This window comes from Balaenoptera ricei, chromosome 6 (genome assembly GCF_028023285.1).
Source record: "Balaenoptera ricei isolate mBalRic1 chromosome 6, mBalRic1.hap2, whole genome shotgun sequence".
In the NCBI taxonomy this organism is placed as follows: domain Eukaryota; kingdom Metazoa; phylum Chordata; class Mammalia; order Artiodactyla; family Balaenopteridae; genus Balaenoptera; species Balaenoptera ricei.
In genome coordinates this window covers 105,178,619-105,199,386 of record NC_082644.1, presented here as the reverse complement: position 1 = coordinate 105,199,386, position 20,768 = coordinate 105,178,619, and the positions used below count along the sequence as shown (strand labels likewise).

At 51.5% G+C, this 20,768-nt stretch overlaps 1 protein-coding gene across 2 annotated transcripts in view; it reads right to left on the bottom strand.

Annotated features, from left to right (window-relative positions):
• PAPPA (pappalysin 1) overlaps positions 1 to 20,768 on the bottom strand; it is a 254,269-nt gene that overhangs the window by 38,979 nt on the left and 194,522 nt on the right. The window contains exons 17-19 of one of the 2 annotated variants that reach the window (XM_059925464.1): positions 12,704 to 12,851; positions 7,573 to 7,682; positions 6,511 to 6,599 (exon numbers count right to left, since the gene is read on the bottom strand). In XM_059925464.1, the coding sequence (XP_059781447.1) occupies positions 6,567 to 6,599; positions 7,573 to 7,682; positions 12,704 to 12,851 (291 nt within the window). In that variant the 3' untranslated portion in view covers positions 6,511 to 6,566. Of the gene's footprint in view, positions 1 to 6,510; positions 6,600 to 7,572; positions 7,683 to 12,703; positions 12,852 to 20,768 lie in introns of those variants that run through there. The other variant, XM_059925463.1, reaches the window with a different exon arrangement.

Genomic DNA, 20,768 nt, shown 5'->3' with positions numbered 1-20,768 from the left:
TGTTGTGATGAAGCACTGAGATAAATGATGTAGAAGTGGTCAACCCAGGACTAACTCCTACAGGTAAGAGGGCAGGCCCTGGTTTTAGACATCTGTCTCCCCCCCAGGTTCAGGACGGAGCACAGCAAACAAATACATATTGACCAAGTGAAGGAATGTGAGAACTCTAGTGTCCCTTCCTTCCAGCTCAGCTACTTTCTTGCCCCTCTGCTTCCCAGCCATGGGGGCCAGAAGCAGAGGGCATCACCTGCTTTCATCCTCTGAGGAGCTTTAACCGGACTTCCATCTCTGGGTCTGAGTGTCTGTTCCTGGCCAAAATTCAGGGATGTTGGAGGGGCACTTAGGTAATGGTTCAAGTAGTAGAAAACAGCAGAATTAGGATCCACAAGGGACTCGATGCCCACCCCTCCCCCCTGTTTATTTGAGAGCTAATTTAATCCATCCGTAGGAGTGTCTTGGTGTGGCTGCACAAGTTTCTGTCAGTTGAGGTTTACCTGACGTGAGTTCAGAAAAAGGACTTTTATACTATCTGCATGAGCCTATTTATCTTTCCAAGTCTTTTGGATTTTCCACTATTCCTCAGGGCTGCACGCCCCACCTGTCTCACTACAGGGCCCCTCTGTCTGCAAGGAGGACTGGGAAAGGCGACACGCAGCAGGAGCTGAAGGAAAGGCTAGGCTGTTTACACCATACGTTGGGAGATCCCAGTGGGGCCCCTCAAATGCCAGCCTTGTTCCTCTTGATGCCAGTGGGACCTCTAGCCCAGTCAGAGCCCTTTCAGACCAGGTTTTGTAAGACAGCTTTCTTTGCTGCCTTGCTGCATAGGAAGAATAGACCGTCTTGTCTTCTTGGCTGTAATGACCATCAGCACCACCACCATCTGCACCACCACCAGCATCGTCATCAATAACACTATCACCATCACCATCGTCATCTCTCATCATCACCACCACCAGCATCGTCATCAATAACACTATCACCATCACCATCGTCATCTCTCATCATCACCACCACCAACATCGTCATCAATAACACTATCACCATCACCATCGTCATCTCTCATCATCACCACCACCAACATCGTCATCAATAACACTATCACCATCACCATCGTCATCTCTCATCATCACCACCACCAACATCGTCATCAATAACACTATCACCATCACCATCGTCATCTCTCATCATCACCACCACCAACATCGGCATCAATAACACCAGGACCAGCATCATCACCACCACCGGTACCACCACCATCATCCTTAATTGTCACAGTACCACTAACAACCCCATCATCATTAGCCTTTTCATCAACACAAAACCTTCTATTAAGGGTATATTATGCTCCAAGCCTTGGGCTCAGCGCTTTTATCTCATTTCATCTTTACCATAACTATGAGATAGGTACGTTTTGTTCAGGTGTACAACAAAATGATTCAGTTACTTTTTTCAGATTATATTCCATTATAGGTTATTATACTGAATATAACTCCTTGTGCTATATAGTAAATCCTTGTTGCTTATCTATTTTATGAATAGTAGTTGTATCTGTTAATCCCATACTCCTATGTGTCCCTCCCTCCCTCTCTCCCTCCCTCTCCCTTTTAGTAACCATAAGTTTGTTTTCTATGTCTGTGAGTCTGTTTCTGTTTTGTATATAGATTCATCTGTATTATTTTTTGGTTCCACATATAAGTGATTATCATACAGTATTTACATATGGTTTTTGACTCTGGTTTACACAAGAGGAAACTGAGGCACAGAGAAGTTAAATAACCTGCCCCAAATCATACACATAGGTAATGACAGTCAGGAATTAAACACACATCTGTCTTATTTCCAGGTCTATAGTTTGAAAACTATATTCTCCTTCAAATTCCTCCAGCCCCCGAACTGGTAAGCATAAAAAAGGTTACTCTTTTGACCGATGGAAAGACCACGGTTCAGAGAGGTAGAGAGGCTTTGAGACAAATGTAGTAGAGGCAGAGTGTTTAAAAGCTGAAGCCCAGGGGCTTCCCTGGTGGCGCAGTGGTTGAGAATCTGCCTGCCAATGCAGGGGACACGGGTTTGAGCCCTGGTCTGGGAAAATCCCACATGCTGCGGAGCAGCTGGGCCCGTGAGCCACAATTACTGAGCCTGCGCGTCTGGAGCCTGTGCTCCGCAACAAGAGAGGCCGCGATAGTGAGAGGCCCGCGCACCGCGATGAAGAGTGGCCCCCGCTCGCCGCAACTAGAGAAAGCCCTCGCACAGAAACGAAGACCCAACACAGCCAAAAATAAATAAATAAATTTTAAAAAAAAGCTGAAGCCCAGAGAAGTCTGGCCCCAGGCAGAGCCAAAGACATGAGAAAGTATCTTAAAAGAACCCCCTCATCCTAAGGCCCGGACCTGACTCCCCTTCTGATGTCTTCTAGGATGAGCCCTCTTCTCCCCTTTATTTTTCCTTGATTTATAGGACCTTCTATGAGTGAACTATGTAATTTATTTTTGCTTTTGTTATCTGTTATGGAGTTTCTGGCTTTCTTCTGGGTAAGCTTTTTAAAAACCTAGGCATTTTCCATTCTGTATCCCTTGTTTGAAGAACACCTACCATTTGGAGGTGCACAATCGATATTCATTGAATGAGTTCATGAACAAATGGCCAAATGAGTGAATGTCTGAGTGTGTCCAGGAGTGAATGAGGAATCGCTGGTCTCTGCACACACCTCTCCATCTACGGGCTTCCCCTCCGGGGCACAGGACAGCTCCTTCTGCACAGTGGACAGACTGGACTTCGTATTCAATCAGAACCATTCTACCTCTGACCTTTAGACTCTCGGCAGGGTTTTCCATACTGATGCCTTTTCTTCAAGGAATGAATTTCACATCCTTTGTCTGATGTATTGCATATGTTTATTATTTATAACGTGTAAGGCAGTTTCCTTGCAGAACAGAATGCATGAGAATTAGCCCTGGGTTCCAATCCTGATTCAATCACGTGAGTTATGTGAACTGGGCAGTGACAACCTCTCAGAACCTCAGCTTCTTCATCTGTAAAATGGTGACAATACTTATCTCCTTGGAGTGTGAAGACACAATGAAGGGTATATATGGAACTGCCTCACAAACAGTGCCTACATGTCACAGAGAGTCAATAAATGGTACTTTCCCTTTCCTTTCCTTAATTCCCTCTCTTCCTCCTCCTCCCTCCTTCCCTTTCTTCTTCTCTTCTTTTCTTTCCTCCTTCCATCCCTTGCTTTTCAGGAGCTCTTTAAAAAGCCAAGATCCCAGCTACCTAGAGGCACGATAAGCCTCTGAGGTTGCGAGTGGCACTTCCTATTGGGAGGCTTTCTCGGCACCCTGAGCAGGGGGAGTGCAGGGCCGATTGGAGGTGCTCCTTAGGAGCTGATGGAAGAGAAGCTGCCCCCCTAAATTCTGGATGTCCAGCCTGGAAGAGTCTGTCTCATCCAGAGGTTGTAAGCCAACAGCTTCCGGGCTACACAACCCACAGAAATGTTTGGTTTGGCACACACAGTGCTTAACAAAAGTCAAAATTAGTTGCCAATATATAAAACATGAGAGACTTCGTATTTTAAAAACTCCAGATTTCTTGTACTCAAGAAAAAAAGGAAAATCTGGCCACACTGAACCCACATTTCCACACTGTCACACTCCGCTAGAGGCTCCCCCTTTGGCAGCCAGCGTGTGTTTTCCACAGTTGACCACAGTCTCCACCATTCCCTGCAGTCTCTCCAGCATTGAGCCTGAGGGATGTTTCCATCTATCATTGAGAGTTTGCATTGTCTTATTAGATTAGAGGAAGGTTTCTCTGTATCTCTACTGTTTTGAAAACTGCATACGTGGGAGGGGGCTTTAAAGGGGGGGAGAACTTAAAGGAAATGAAAGGACAGAGTGTTTTTCTTTATGAAGGTAAAACATATGCCTAAAAAGAATTTCATCAGATATATACTCTAAGATTCCAGTAACATGAAGTTCAAAAATAAGCAAAACCAATATCTTGGTGGTGTAGGTACTGCCTGCCATGGAGAAGGGAAGGCCTCTCTGGGGAGTTGGAAAGGTCCCCACCCTGATCTGGGTTTCACAAGTGGACACAAACATAAAATTGATCAAGCCTAATGCTTAAGATTAGCATGTGAGCTTAATCTCAACAGGAAAAACTTTAACTGCATGTGTAATATCTCATTTCTTAAGTTGGGCAGTATGCACATGGGCAGTTGTTTTATTTTCTTTAAGTCCCTCTGTGTCTGTCTGATGTATTTATAGTAAATACTACTGCTACTGCTACTGCTACTGCTATGGGTTGGCCAAAATTTTCGTTTGGGTTCTTCCATAACATCTTACGGAAAAACCCGAACAAGGTTTTTGGCCAGCCCAATCCTATGCCTCAGTGTTTAAAATACAAAATCACATGCTTGGCCTGCTTCACCCATTTATCCCACCTGTCTGGTTCCCATCGGTGTGTGAGTCTGTGACTCTTGATTTCAGTCTAGCTCTTGTTTCACAGATGGGGCAACTCTGGCACGTACAGCAAGCAGGTGGTGAACCTTGGTCACCTGACTCAGCCACCATAAACATTTAGGGAGCATCTACTGCGTGCTGGGCACTTGAGGGGTGCACCAGGGTAAATAAGGTGAGCACGGGCCCGCCTTCACGAAGGTCACCAATCCTGCACGTGACCTCAGTGTTGATATTCCACTCGTCTAGGCGGTCCTCGTTCTCGTCATACGTGCCAATACACGTAAAGTGCTTAAAACAGAGCCTGTCACGCGCTAAGTGCCGGTGGTGGGCCGCAGCGGGCTCGCGTGGGCTTACGAGAGGCAACAGTGCTGATCTCTTGCGACCTGTGTTGAGTGACAGCTACTTGGAAAACCAGAAATCTGCTTTGGTGAGAATATTTACGCCTCAGGAATTGGCAAGGGCCACAAATCAGAGGGTGTATTTTTGTGGAGGGCCAGTTGTGAATTATTTACCGGCTGGTGAGCGATCGTAAACGTTTTGCCTTTGTTATTATTGCGGTAGAGGCTGCACGGGTAGCCGGAGGAGTCAACGGCAGCATCAGACTGACCTGGGTTCAATTCCTCGTGGGCAAGTGGCTTCCATCTCTGAGATTCCATTTCCTCTACTGGAAAAATGGAGTCTAATTCCCACCTCATAGGTGTGTGTGTGTGTGTGTGTGTGTGCGTGTGCAAATCAAGGCTGGAAGGTGTCTGATCCAATGCCCGATTCACAGCAGGCATCCATTAAATGTCAGTTGTCATCTCTCACTCTCTTATGCTGGGGACAAATGTGACAGTAGCTGGAGCGGAACCTTGGCCCTGACCATCTACCTTGTGCTGGCGCTCCGAGGTGAACCCTCAGAAAGCAGAGGAGTGATCCAGGGCCTGCTTTGGCCTGGCAGTGCCTGCACCAGCAGCTCTGTGTCTGTAGCTCTCACCACAGAAGGGGCAAGGGTGCAGCAGAGGCCAGCTTTTCTGCCTGATTCCTGGAAATCATCAATCTCTGCCCTTCGCCCTCCTCCCTTTTTCTAGCACATTTTTTCCTCCTGGATAATGAGGCCTCCGGAGACCAGTGGAGGTCTGAACCTCGTTATGGCTCTCTGGGTAGGCCGGCATCAATAAAGGCCGGCGGACCAGGGAACTGGGTGGGGGGCTGGAGCGGGCAGGCAGCGGGTGGGCGACTGACGAGGGGGGCGCTTTGCAGACTTTCAAATCCCTGGATTTATTTCACAGTGAATTATAACTGAACTCTTTAGTGCCCGGGCCTCACAGAGGGAAGGGTGGGAATTCACCCGGGGGCACAGAGGAAAGGCCTGAGTGGGAGACGGGTCGGGGAACCCGGTGTGGGTCCCAGGCACATGCGATGTGAGCGAGGTCTCCTGTGCTCTGTGTAGAGTGTAGGTCCCTGCCTTTGCTGGGTGGAAGTCAGGGTGGAGTAGACGGAGGGCGGGATGGAGTGCAAGGAGCTCCCGGCCAAGATCCTGGCTCTGCTTCCCGCGTGACCTGGCCCAGTCCCCTCCGTCTCTGGTCCTCAGTTTCTCCATCTGTACAATGGGGGGCGTGTACCTGATGATCTCCAACTTCCTCGAGACTCGGACATACAGCCTCTGTGCGTGCGCCTGGGCGCGTACAGCCCATCAGAGTACATGGGGTGCTTGGGGAGAATCTATCTGGGGACTCTGGGTCAGGAGTGGGGAGAGGCAGGCTGAGTGCAGGAAACAGATGAAGGGGCATGAGCTTAGGGAAGCAGGGTGGGCTCGTGGAGGTCCGGGAGAGTCAGGCCGAGAGAGAGGCAGAGACAACAGTGGGGATGGAGGGAAAGAACGTGGGCAGGAGGGAGGCAGAGCAAGGCCACAGAGGTATCGGGAGAAGGAAGAGAGAAAGAGCGTGAAAAAAGAGGCAGGAGAAGGAATGAAGTTGGAGACGGGCAGAGAGCGGTAGGGGGAGAGGAGGAGGAAGGCGGGGTGGAGAGCCCCGGGGTGCATGGGGGAGCAGGGGGGTGCTGGCCAGGTCCAGCGCCAGGTCCACAGGTGCAGGGTGCGGCGTAAGCCCTCACAGCCGTGCTCTCGGCTCATCGGGGAAACAGTGCGCCCGGTATCGGGATCTGCAGCAGGCGGGCAGACGGCAAGGCCTCCAGCGCCCCGGCAGAAAGCTGAACCCGCCCTACAGCCCTGCCTCTCTCACTTCCTCCAGCGTGAGGGGCCAGTGCCCAGAGCTGGCACATGAGGCCTGGGATCGTGCTGCCCCGGAGGACAAGAGTGGGGTCCCCACTGATCGGGTGACACCCAGGAACGTGGGAGCGGCCAGCCCCAATGTGAACACGGCCTTCCAGCCGGGGCCACAGCAGCCTGGCACCGTGGGAAGAGCAGAGCCCTTGGATGCAGGCTTGGGGTCGAGCCCTCAGCCTGGGCCATCGCCCGCTCCTGAGGTCTCAGTGTCCGCAAGGGGAGGGTGCAGACAGTGGCCCTCGCTCCACATAACCACCCTGAGAGACCAGTGGAGGTGTGAACCTCGTTCAGACCTCGTATGCTAAGCTCTGGGTGCACAAACACGGTAGGTGCTTCATACAGAACTGGTGTTACTAGTTCCCCGTATCACATATTAATTGCTTTCCACCAAATAAGCAAGGCACGAGAAAGATACCAGAAGCCTAGGCTATGGAATATCCGAGAGCTTATATTAGAGAAGCCAAGAGCACCATCCTGACAAGTGAGGACTTTCCAGTCAGGCAGACACGGGTTTGCGACCTGACTCTGCTCTTTCTACCTAGGTGTTCTTGGGGCCTCAGTTTCCTCATCTGTAAACTAGGCGCATTAGTCCTCTTACTCCTAGGCTGTTATCAGGATTCAGTGGGACAGTAAATAAAAGATCCTTAGCACAGGGCCTGTCAGAGGGAAAGTATTAAACACTTAAGGGCTGGAAAAATGATGGTGAACAAGTCTTCACTCCACAGAGCAGGTGTGGCCGTTAGATGCTTTCACGTATGTAGAGGGACTAAGGCAGGACCAGAGCGTGTTAAGTGGTCAACAAGGCCATTTCCCTCCCTGGGCCGCAGGTGGGTGGCCCCAGCCACTCACCTCCACCCGCGTGGGGTTCAGCCAGTGGGGGATGTCGCGGACGGTCACGTTCACTGGCAGGATGATGGACTCGCTGTTGTGGTCCAGGCACGAGGTGGCACACTCCGACCCTGAGGGGAAGCCGACAGTGAGGTGGTGGCTCAGCCCCCGTCCCCCGATGCCAGGGGCTGCCCCACCCCCAGAGTGGACCCTGCTGCTCCCTGGTCCCCAGTGAGTGGGGACGCCCACCCTCAAGGGCAGCGGGCAGGAGTGAACGCCCCGGCAGCGCCCCCTCTGGTCTCCCTGACCGTTCTCCTGTCTCCAGTCCAGCTGGCACGCACCACCAGGCTCAGCAGCCCTCAGCCCAGTTTGGACTCGCTCCTCCTCTGCTCAGAAACCTTTCGGAGGCTCCCCGCATCCGGGACAAAGTCCAAACCCCTTTGCTCAGCATCCATGGCCTCCCATGGTCTGGTCCACCTTATCTCCCACTAAGCGTCTTCACACCCTCCCACTAACCGGACGGCCCTTGGCTTCCCATCGGAGTCCCCCACTTCCTCGCCTCTGTACTTCTGCCCCTGTTCATCCTGTCTCCTGAATCGTCCCCCCCGATCTGCCTCTGCACGGTCAGATCCTGCCAGTTCTTCCAAGTCCAGTTCAAATCCTCCAAGGAGCCTGCCCTGATTTCTGCAGCTGAGGGAGGGCAGCGCTCGGCACTGAGGAATCTCGCTCCAGGGTTGGTGTTACCCCCCGTCCCTCCCTTCCCCAGTAACAGGCATGCCCTGGGAGGGCAGGGATGGGGTCGGTTCCTCTCTGAGCCTAACCCAGTGCCTGACACACAGGGTCTGCTCAGCAGGCGTCAACCAAATGAACGGTGAGCCTGTGAAGGCAGCATCAAGGTCTCAGCCCCACGCCTTCCCCTCCCACACAGCTTGCATTCACGCCCTCCTCTGTGCCCTCAGGACCATCCCCGCTCCTCTCCAACTAGCGTGTGACTAGTTAATGACCCTCCAGACCTCAATCCACGTGCTGCTTGCTCGGAGGAAACCTCCATTCCTGACAGGCCAAACCCTCTCACTGGCACCCATCACAGATTTGTCACACCGGCTTGGTGACTGTTGTACCAATAGCTCTCTTCCCTGCTCGGCTGTAACTCCATGAGGCCGGCACTGTCTGTGTTCCCCCTTCTATGCCCAGAACCTGGCACTGTGCATGGCGGATGGTAGGCACTCAGTTAAGTATCTGTGAAGTGAGTGAAAGGGACAAGAGTGAACGGGTGCATGGGTGGTTGAGGAAACGAAAGAGTGAATGAATGAATGGATGACTGGCACAATGAGTGAATGATGAACGAGGTCTCTCATGGTGGAGGAAGTGGGTACCTAGATGGATGAGTGAATGAATAAATGACTGAGTAAGTGGATAAAGGGATGGAAACATGAATCAGGCAGTGAGTCGGTGAAGGCGCCATGACCAGCAGGGACGGGGTTAGTACACAGAAGCCCTTGGTCCAGGGACTTCCTCAGCTGACTTTCAAGCTGTGGGTTAGCAAGATGACTGTAATTTGACTCATACATTCTCTGTCCTGACCTCACTGATTCTGAAGTCTCCTAAAAAATCAAGCTCATCCCGTGGGATGCCCCCAGGACTCCAAAAAAGGTGCTCATTCATATGGACAAAGAACTGATGCGTCAGAATCTGACCAGGGCCCTAAGGAGGTCATTCCCCTGCCTCAGTGCCAAGACCACCCTTGAACACTAAATGGTTTACAAGAATCAACTCTCTTGAAAAATATCCTATGCTGTGAGCCATTCTAAAGGCTCCCTTCCAAACGTGTGTGTGTGTGTGTGTGTGTGTGTGTGTGTGTGTATACACACAGTATGTATATATGTTTATGCATACATGCAGCTATACATACATAGACACTTGTATAAGTATATATAGTTTATCCAGTGCCCTTCCTGTTGCCACCTCTTCATCCTCTTCAATCTAAGAGACTCACAAAATCTGAAGAGGTAGCAAGGGTGGGGTGGCGGGTCCAGGACAATCTTTGGAACCTCTTTAATTTAAACATGGGGCCACTGAGCCCAGAAGGTGGGGATGGGGGTATTCCCGGCCTTGCCAGTGGTTTTCACCCGTCACTGGTTCCCCTGCACACCCAGTGTCATCACATCCGTCCCAGAGGTGACAGCGTGCCGTGTGTGAAGCTCGGGTCACAGAGCTGGCGAGTAGGGGGACATGAATGAAAGCCCACGCCTCTCTGAATTGCAAGCCCAGCGGATGGATACGGTGGAGACACGGAGGGAAGAGAAAAGAAGGCAGCAGTGGAAGGGGACAGAGAGGGGTGAAGGGTCAGAAGAAAGAAAAGAAACGGGGGACACACAAAAAGACAAAAAAGACGAGTGATGAGAATAAGAGGGATGCCTAAGCAGTCAGAGAGGCTCAGTGGTGTGTGTCTGTCCCGAGATCAGCTCTGAAGATTTTAGGGAGCAAGCATGAAACAAGGCTGCGATGATAAAATCCTTTTGAAAAAAGAAGATGCAGCCTCTGACAAGTAGACAAAGGTTATTTATCCCAAAAGGGGGGAAAAAAAGATCTGGTCAACACAGGAGGCCACCGCCGCCTCACGAAGCAGTCACATCTTAATTTCTCTTTCCCCGCACCCCCCCCTCTGCACTGCCCTCCCCCGTGCCGCAGCTCTGGGCCTCAGGACCAGGCTGCTGTGTTGTGATATATGAGCCCTAATCGGCATCATTACAGAGTGGTGATCTCACCGGTCCCCGCCTCCCCTTCCCGGGAGGAGCAGGGAAGGTGGCAGCGGCCTTGGTGGCAGTAACAACTTTCTGAGGACTCCTCACTGCCACACAAGCCTCCCCAGCTGCTGGGGGTGGCTCCAGAACGTGGCCCCCAGCCACCAGGCTGGACACATACTTCACCCCTGCCCTGCTTACGAGGCCTTTGGTCGAGTCCCTCTCCTTGGTGAGGTGGGCTCTCCCCAGGGAGGGGCTCAGCCTGCGGGAGGAGGGAGAGCAGGCTGGGGAGTGGGGGAGAGAAGCCTCTCCCCTCCCTCCTCCGGCCACCCCCCCTCAGTGCCCCAGGCCGCTTCTACTCTCTCAGCTCTCCCCATGCGCCCTCACCTGCCCACCACCCATCCCGGGTCACCGTATTCATAAAACTGGCATCTGCACGGCCGTGGGAGCCATGAGGAGGGGAAGGAGATTCAGGTTCCGATGTCAGACAGACTGCTTTCCCTTTCTGCTCTGACCATGAAAAAGCTCAGCGGGTAAAGCAAACGCTACCATCACCCCCTCCCCCTACCTCTTGACCATTCTGTGGGCCAGCAGAGAGCCAGGCATTCTGGCTCATTTTCATGTGCCTGTGACAGGTACACACAATACAGGTACAAAGGGGCCACGAGGTGTGCTTGTGTATGTGTGTGCGAGCTACACGTAGGTTTATGGGTGACGAATCTGTGTGGTGCCTCGCTGAAGCGTGCGCGCTAGGCATGGGCTCACCACATGATGTGTGTGTTTGCATCTGGTTGTTAAGCGTTTGTGCTTGTTTATTTGTGCATATATGAATATATGTGCTTGAATGTGTCAGTGGATGCAGACATGCAGAAGGTCTGTTTTTCATCAGAATTTTTTCTCCCGGAGTTGCTCAAGGCCAGTCGTGAGTGTGACTGAGTATTCACGTGCATGCCCTGACTGAGTTGGGGACAGGGATCCCATCACAGACAGAAGTGTCCAGAGCCATGAACACCCCTCAGGGATAATGGAGAGGAGAAAGCCTTGGCCTTGGGATGGAACAGCCAAAGCTACTTGCCATTGCTACACCTGTTGCCCCAACTTTCTAGAAAGCTTATACTGGCAGGCCCTATAAATCCCACCTCTCTGCAACCCTCCTGGTCAGGGTCCTTTGGATCAGTGGCTCGGCAAGATCTTAAAGTACCTCTGGAATCAGCAGGGACAGCAAACATGTCCATGGGTGTTTTCTGACCCATCCTGGACTAAGAAGGAGGGTTGATCCCTACTCTAAGTTCAGGGGAAGAACCTCTGCACTTGGAGGCTACACGTTTCCATCTTTAAAAGGAAGTGGTCAGGCCCCCTCGCGCCTCTGCTCTCCAGCCATGGGCCTCCCTCCTGGACATGAAACGATAGCTCGTTTTACTAGCTGAGGAACACATTGTGTGGCTGGGAGTGAGTGTCTACACAGATAACCTTCTGCTCCAGACACCCCTGGTGACTGTCCCATAAATCACACTGGCCATGAGAAAGGACGTCCAATTCCCTGGGCTTTTCATCATGGTCAATTAGGGAATCAGCCCAAGAGGTCAGTATCACTGCCCTCAACTGAGGTTAGACTCAATGCACACCCAGCTCCCCAGAAAGCCGCGGGCCTGTGATTAATGCGTCTGTCCAGACACCTGGTTTCAACCAGGCAAACTCCTGGCATCAAACCCCAGGTTGTCTCCCTTCACTTGGCAAGCTGGTCTATCATCACGCAAATAGTATTCTGAAAACGCTATTTATCCTTATTTAGGAGGCAACTGGAATGCCATGGAAAGAACTCAGGCTTTGGAGCAGGACAGGTTGCAAAGATCCCTTTGAGTCTCAATTTCCTCATCCGCTAAAGGTTATTGAGAGGATACGAGATAATGCCTCTACAGTGCTTGGTGCAGCACTGACCCACAGTCGGTACTACGAATGATCAGCATCACGTAAACGTTAAGATTAACAGCAAAGCCTGCCACACTGGACCACTATTGCTTCCCTAAATAGGATGCGTGTTTTCATACCTCCCTCCCTTTGCCTCATGATTCCTTCTGCCTGGAATGCCATTTCTCGCCCCACAAGCTCTTGCAAATCCCTGTATAAGCATCCCTTCCTCTGGGAGCCTTCTGCGTCCCCGGAGGCACCGGTCAGCTGTTGTGTACTCCAGCGTAACTGTGCACGCGCACCCAACACTGCTTTGCCAACATCCGTGCCCTGAACTCTCTCTCTGGGAGGACACGGTCTGGTCTCATTCCTCTTCGTTTCCCCAGTGCCTCATGCAAGGTCTCACATAGTACAGCTGCCCAACTCCTTGGCAAGGCGTGAGCCCCGAGCTCCTGGAAGGATGCGCCCTCCCACTGCTCACCCCGACACGCCCGTCGTACCGATGCCGTAGCCTTGAGGGCACTGCAGCTTGAGGTTGCTGTTGAGCTGGTCCGGGGCTGAGCACTGGCCTTGCATCTCCTGGCAGACGTGGAAGGAGCCGCTCCAGGTGCCATCCTTCCGGCAGTGGATGACGTTGCTCCCGCGCCCCTGAACGCCACAGAAGCACAGTCAGGACCAAGAGAGACCCCACCCTCCACAGAAGAAGCCTCTGAGTGTTGCATCTCCCCAGAGCTCTGAAAATGTTAAAAAAAACAAGTTCTTAACAGTGGTGGAAACCCAACTGCCCTCAGACAGAGGAACTGTAATATCTCCATTTTACAGACAGGGAAACTGAGGACTCAGTGTGGGAACAGACTTGCTCAAAGCATCCTGGAGAGTTTAACTCCCAGGTTTCCTAAATCTTAGTAGTGCTCTTTCGGAGATTTCAATCGGAGAAATTTGTTCTGCCTGTTTGGTTTTTTCTAACTGAGAAGGTGGGGCCCACGTGCACCCCCAACGTGTACTGTGAGTAAACATGGGTCCTGGAGCTGTCTGGAAGGAGACAGGCATACACCAAGGCTTGTTTCCTCTCAATCGATGAGAAAGCGTCCCAGGCCAGGGCTCTGCCATGTGCTAAGCAGGCAACCTTGGCTCCGCTGAGGAGCTTTCTCTTCCAGGGCTTCCCTCCTCTCCTTCCCCTTCCCTTCCTTCTTTCTGCTCCATTCCATTCCAGCAGTAATGGCACCGAGAGGGTGGTGGGGGGATACTTCCATCTGTGCCCTCCCCCCTGAGTCTTTAAAATAGGCAACGTTTCCCATTTCTCAATCTTCTGCAAATGCAGCCTGCAGACGTGGTCCTTCCTCCAAACCGCTTTGCACGTCTAAGATTCTAACGGGAGGTGTCCAGCTTTGTCGAAATTTCAGAACCACCCTTAAATCCAAAGATTGTTTCTTAGTGCCCACTCTGGGTTCAGGACTGTGGGATCGTGAGATGAAGTGAGCCAGTGTGAGCCCCAGGAAGCTGGGAGGGAAGACAGTCCCGTGAACCGCCAGCCACGCCAGCGTGATCGTGCTCAGTGACTGCGCTGTGTGCACCTGGCGAGAATAACCAGATGTGAGGGGAAATCTGGGAAGGCCTCTGAGAGGAGGTGACATACGGAAAAGAGTTTTCAAGATTCTCTGTGGAATCAGGCAGAACAGGGAGGGAAGGACATCTGTGGAAGGCCAAAGGGCAGGTGCAAGTTCGAGAGGGAGGGAGTCGGGGAGGATGAGCTGGTACGGCAGGTAAGGTGTGGAGCCTTAAACAGCCACTTATGGAGTCTGGACTCTACCCCTGGGAACTGAGAACCACGGGTAGTCTCTGCACAGTGGGGCCTCTTGTGTGAGAACAAGCTGTATATCGTCTCCCTCTTTCACATTTAGGATGAGAAGAGAAACTCTACATGAGGCCAGAGCAGCTGACCACGCTCCACCAATGAAAATGTCTGCAGAATGGCTCCCATGCCCTTCAGCTGCCACTCAAGCCCCTGCGTCTGGCCTCCAGAGCCCTCAGAGCCTTAACTCTGCCTGATCTTCCAGCTCCCTGCTCCCCACGGCACTACTGCTAACCTTGAACTCCATCAATTGCCTGCATTCTTGAATGCACCACGTGAGGTGTCACACAGCCGTGCTTCTCCTTCTGTCTGCTCTGTCCCTCTCCCCTGCCCTCTTGCCCAAACATCGGCACAGACCTTTTCTGGCACAAGCCACCCTGTCCTAATGCCACCCCGGTCCTGCAGAGAACACTACCTGAAGGTCTGTGACACCCACTGCCTCTTTATCATCTGCTCCCTCCTAGACGATGAGCTCCTTAGTCATCCCTGCGTCCCCAGGGCCTTCCACAACACTTAACAGGTCCTGGCCTTTGGTCCATTCATTCGTCACTCAGTATTTTTGTTCACTCAAGAACTGTTTAACAAAATATGGAGTCAACAGGTGACAGTTACGGAAAGAATTTGTTTAAAACACAAGAAGAGAAATGAATGCATGAATCAAGAAATGAGTAAATGAAGAAATGAATGAATACGGGAATAAATGAATGAGTGCACACATGAGAAAATACACTCTTGGAAAGGGCTGATGCAGGCTGAAGCTCCCGTGTCTGACAAAACAGCTGCAAGGAGGGGGATTTACAGAGAAAGGGGGCCCCTCTCTGGGCCTCACGTGGACCAGCATGAGGAGGGTCCAGTTGTGGTGGAAGCCTCTGTGGCCACGGAGAAGGGTGGCCCATCCCGAGCACGCAGCTGTGGGATGATTGCTGAGTCCACCCAGAGGTTCCATGTGAGCTCAGGGAAAGTGTAGGCAGCTTCGTGTGGCTTCAGAGAACCCCGACTCTCCCTCCCAGAGCCCCAGGCCCCGTGATTCTGCTGGGCCCTCATGGGAGTAGGAAACTGACCCCAATTTCCTGGAGCCTTGGCCTGGGCCTATGATGCATTTGGCCTCCAGCCCCTGAAGGGCTGCAGACCTCAGCACTATGTGGGCCAGAGCTGGCTGGAGAGCTCGGTTTGCAACAGAGAATGTATTAGAACTGACTGGAATCTGCTCAGGGAATTTCAGACTGGGGAGGCTCGACTATAGAAGGTGGGAGCGTAAAGGTATTGGTCTTGCTACCTCTCGACTCTCTCCCTCCTGCCCAGTTCATCGGACACTTTCTGCTGCTGACTAAACCTGCGTTACAGGGGACAGAATCCTTCTGGACTGGACTTTCAAACAAGGCTTACTTGAGGGCTGGCAGTCCAGGGCGGGCTTCTACAGTGGAACCCAGATGACGTGTCCAGCCCCATCTCTTGCTACACACATGTCCTTCCTGCTAGTCTGTGGTCACCTGTCTCTCCTGCACACTTCTCTTGCTTCCCACCACCATACCTTTGCCCCTACTGTGCTCTATGCACGGCAGACCTTCTGGAGCCTCTCCCGATTTTCGAATCCTCCTTTGGGAATAGATTTTGGTGCACTCAGGGCTGCCTACCACCTGGTGCAGACCCTCATAGTAGATCCATGACGCTGAATCTAGTTTGATCAGAGATGACCTGACATTGAGGATCCAATCTGGGAAGACCAGAGACCACGGAGCAGGGGACCCACTGTGTGTACTTGGCTCCAAGTGCACAGTGCTGCACGCCAGGGTGAAAATTCTCACCAGGGGGCTGAGCATCCCTCAGCAAAGCATTTTGCCTCTCTGTGCCCGTGCATCCATCTGTAAAAAAGCATACTGTGCTCTCTCGACCCCTCTTTAGCTACACAGGTCCACAAACAGCTGAAGACATACAACATAGTATCAAATACCTATTATGTGCCAAGTGTTCTACGCACATTTAAAAATGCTTTTAACAATGTAGTTAGTGTAGAAATTATGTCCCTTTTACAGATTTGGAAACTGAGGCTCAGCTAGGAAGTGAAAGATGAGTTTTTAAATGATATTGGTGTAATGGTTAAGAGTATGGACTTAAGCCAGCTGCCCAGGTTCAAATCCCATCTCTGCAACTTTCCCACTGTGTAGACTTGGGGAAGCTCCTTAACTTCTCTCTGCCTCAGTTTCCTCAACTGTTAAATAAGCCTGCAGTTCACGGCCTGAGAAAGTCACCACGAGGATTAAGTGAGTTAGGTTACGTGAAGCAGTTAGAGCTTAACACACACATCAAGCTCTCTAGGGGTTAGCTGAGCTCTTTAACCACCCTGTTGCACTGTCTCTAAGGGAACTTCAGAATCAGCCCAAGCATCACCCACGTTTTAGAAACGGCAGCCACCAAAATAGGGAGGCAGCAGGCCCAAGTCACGGAGGTCATCGGGGCCAGAGCTAGACCTCTTCCTGTAAGCCTCTGAGCTTTACTACAATGCAGGGGAGGGGAGGTGGGGAGGAGAGGCTGGGGGATGAGTGGAGAGGAAGACCTAGACTTTTTCTACTTAGCAGAAATGAAAATAAACAAAATAATGGCAGAGAGAAACATGGCAACGTCAGAGCAAGGCAGAACCGCAAGGTGCAGTGCAGGATATAAACAGTTAAGCTTTGGAGGCAGCCTGACCTAACAACTGGGGTCTCAGTTCTACCTGGACTTCCTAGTTGTATAAGGTGGGCAAGCCACTTTACCTCACTGAACCACATCTTCCTCATCTTCAAAATGGGACATTAATGCCAGATGCTGTGGGGCTTAAATGAAGTAGTCTGTGTAAAGCACTGAGCCCAGACTGAAATGTAGTAAATGCTCAATAAATCACAGCTGCTGTTCACTCTTTGCCTACGTGTCCAGTCAATGGCCTTACATGCATTTTGCTTCCTCCCAGTGAGATACAGGGGTGACACGCAGCTCCAGGAGTAAGGATGGGCAGAAAATGTGGCTTGTGCAATGACTTGGTTAGGAGATCTGAGACTCTGTGCCACATCTGACTCTGCTGGTATCAGTAACTTGCTGTGTGACTTGAGGTACGTTGCTTCCCCTCTCTGGGCTCCAGTGGTCCCATCTATAAGGTAAGTGGGTTGCAGTAGAAAAATCTCTTGAGGTCTGGCCCACCTCCAACATCACATGGGCCTGGGATGTCTCTGACTTCCTCTAGGAAGCCCTGCGTTCTCAAGCAAGCATGTGACAACCCTGAAACTAGAAGCTGCCCCTGCTCCGGGAGGCATTATACATATGAGAGCTGTGCTGTGTCCAGAGCAGACCCAGAAAGGCAGGGCCAGCTGCACACACCAGTAGTGGCAGAAAGGCTTTTACATCCTTCCTCTGTGATCCGTGCAAAGAACTGGGTGCATTCCTGGCTCCACTCCCACCCGTCCTCTCTGGCTCCCGCTGCGTTGCTGAAGTCCACCGCTGAGTGCATTACTTCCTTCCGAAAGCACCTTCAGCTTCTTCCTCTCCTGCTGCAGCCCCTGTGCATGCATCTCCCACAGACCCTGCCCCCATCCCAAGACAGCCCACTCCCCTCATCACCTACAAAGCCCCCCACGGCGCTTCTCACTGTGCTATCACCTCGGACAGCTCCGGAGCATTTGAGTTGGATTAAATGCTGAGACAATTAGCACTTCTCCCCAGTCGCCTGGAGATGGAATCCCTGTCCTTTGCCACTCGCCTGCCCTGGAAATGTCTGGAGACAGTGGGAAAAGCAGGGCCCTGGAGCCAGTCATCACCACCTACTAACTCATAACCGTGGGCAAGAGCTTGGCTTCACAAGCTTTCTTCCCTTATCTGCAAAATGGGCATATTGCTTCTTTTTTCAGAAGTTTATTATGAGGTGTCAAAGTGAGAGAAAATCCGTGGCTTCAGTTTGGCAGTCAGGAAATACTTAAAAAAATTTTTTTTAAAAGCTGTTATTGTTAAGGTTCTCTGTCTTGGTTTACAGGGATAATAACACTATAAATTCTAGAGCTGAACTGTTCAATATGGTAGCCACTATACAAGTGTGGCGGTTTACATTTAAATTTGAATGATTTAAAATTAAGTAAAATGTAATATTTAGCTGTTCAGTCACTTAGCCGTGTTTCAAGCGGTCCATAGCCACACATGGCTGGAGCCCACCATACTGCACAGCGCAAACATGGAACATTTCCATCACGGCAGAAGGTTCTACGGGGTAGTGTTCATCTAGAGAGTCTATATATTCTACAGGTTTATGTGAGCAAGAGGTCAGGTTCCTATAGTTCCTATTGGTCTCCCCAACCTAAATCCTGGCCTCATGCATGATGGTTGACTTTCTGGGGCTAGCTACCGACAGAGGGCTAACTTTCAAGCCATTGCCTTTGTTTCCAGGTTCTGTAAGAGCCCACGTGGCACATCATGAGGCATGTGGCATCTCTCCACTAGAAGTGACCTGAAAGGCAGGCTAGTTCACTTGTGCCTTCCCCAAGGCTGCCATGCATGGTGGCATAGGTTGTACACTCTACAATTCCAGTTACTCATAGACATGCCTTACTTTCATTACCTCATTTAACCCTCACAAATAAACTGTTAAGGTAGGTAGCATTATTTCCCCTCCCCCATTTTATGAATGAGGAAACTGAAGCTTAAAGAGTTAAACAACTTGCCCAAGTCCTCCAGCTAGTAAGTGGTGAAGCCAGGACCAGATCCAGCATCATACTGGCTCCCAAGGAATGAATGAAGTCGAGGTTTGATTTGCTAATTTGCTTTTAGGGGCAGTGGGAAGGAGTACGTGAACCTCCCCTGCAACAGCCCCTGTCCTCCCTCGCCAGGATCTGGAACTTGTTTGGAAAGCAGAGAATTCTCGCTCCACACAAGCTGTTCGATTCAAGATACTCTGTGCCGTACGTTTCAGCTGTGCTTACAGGCAGCAAGAGGGGATCTGAGGTGAATACTAGATTTGGCTCTCAGGCCCCTGGTCTGAGGGTAGAGGAAATTCATTTGCAGTACAAACTAGAAACGTCAATTGTATTAGGAGCCCATTTGGCATGCGTTCCCTCATTCTTTTAGCCGGCAAGCCATACCCTGCTCCTTTGTGTCTGGCCTCTCTGCCAGTTGCCAAACAGAACTGCTTGAGTCGTCTGATAAATTTATATTTTCCTCTCCTTTAAATACAAACTGGCCATGAAAGGTACTTGGCAGGCCGCAGGCAGACTGGGTTTCGGTTTGATAACGTGACCACGGCCAGAATATTATTCGGCTCAGCAGTTCTGGTAACTGTTAGCAACAGTTTTATGTAAGGGAGCGAGAGGGAAGTTGATCGGCTGCGTGAGGCCATGGTAATCTCTGGCCTTTGCTTGTTCTCGGCACTGGCTTCTGCTTCCCTGGCAGCCGGGGATGGGAAGGACTCGGGTACACAGACATCCCTGAGTTTTTCAGGTAGTGCCTATTGGATTCAGTCTGTCCACAGCTGGGGGGGACCTGGGTTCCGATTCTGACTCAGCCGACACCAGCTATGTCACCCTGGGTGGGTGAGTGACTCTCTCATCTGGAAAACGAGGAGACTGGCCCGCATGCTCACGGCAGCTCTTTCTCAAGCCCCGTCACTTCCTGAGCACCTATTAGGTGCCTGGCACTGTCCCAAGTGCTGAAAACACAGGGAAGATGAAAGCTGTGGTCAGGCATTTCAGAACCTGGCGGGGGGGGGGGGAATGTGAAATGAATTACAATGCAGTGTGGTCGATGCTGTGAATGGGGGGGACCCCTAGGAGGGGCATGGAGCCCACAGTGGAAAGGTCAGGAAAAGGTCCTTGGAAGGAGGGCTACCTGGGCTGAATTGTGAAGGATGGTTAGGAGTGAGGTGGCTGGATAAGGTGACAGGGGCTTTTTCACAGAGAACGCCCAGGTGAAGGGGAGATCCGTCTTACTGCTGATGGGGGAGACGTCCTGAACGCACAGGTGGGATTTATCCTAAGGGAGATGGGGGTCGCTGGTTCACAAAGGGCTTTGAGCGGGGGAACTGTTATGATCACATCTGTGCTCTCAACAAACCACTCTGGCTGAAGTGCAAACAATACACTGGAGAGAGGCAAGGAGAAAGCAGGGAGATGGTCAGGAAGCTGCATGGCGGCCCGGGAGAGCGATACTGGTGGCCTGAGTCAGGGTGGTGGCACTGGAGACACGTGAGAACAGTTCACGAGCTGACAGAGAGAGAGAGGACGGGTAGGACTTGGTGGCCACTTGGATGTGGGAGCGGGAGTGAGAGGGGTTGAGGATGTTGCTTTGACAGTGTCTGGTGTTTGGTAGATGCTAATAAAGACTAAGGACTGACAGGGGGAGAAACTTGCACTGGGGCCCAGTTGGCTGAACCCTGGCCTTGCACACCTGTGAGTCATGGGGCTTGAGGTGTCAACCCTAAACGGTTGGTTCTCTCAGGGGTGGAGCTCCTTGTGGACTTAAGTCTTCTTTGGAGCCAGCTGGCTCCTCATTCTCTTTCCCATTCTTGATTCCCTACCCGTCTTAGTGGGCGGAGGTGGGGGAGTATGTGTCAGGAGGAAGGAAAACGCAGTCACAGAAGTCCTTCCGCAGGGCCGGCAGGAGTGTTGGACTCTGTCTCAGTTACATGTGGATTGAGATAAAATTCCATCTCCCTCTGTCCTTCCTTCTTCCACAGTATCCTCAAAACTGTCCATCTAGTC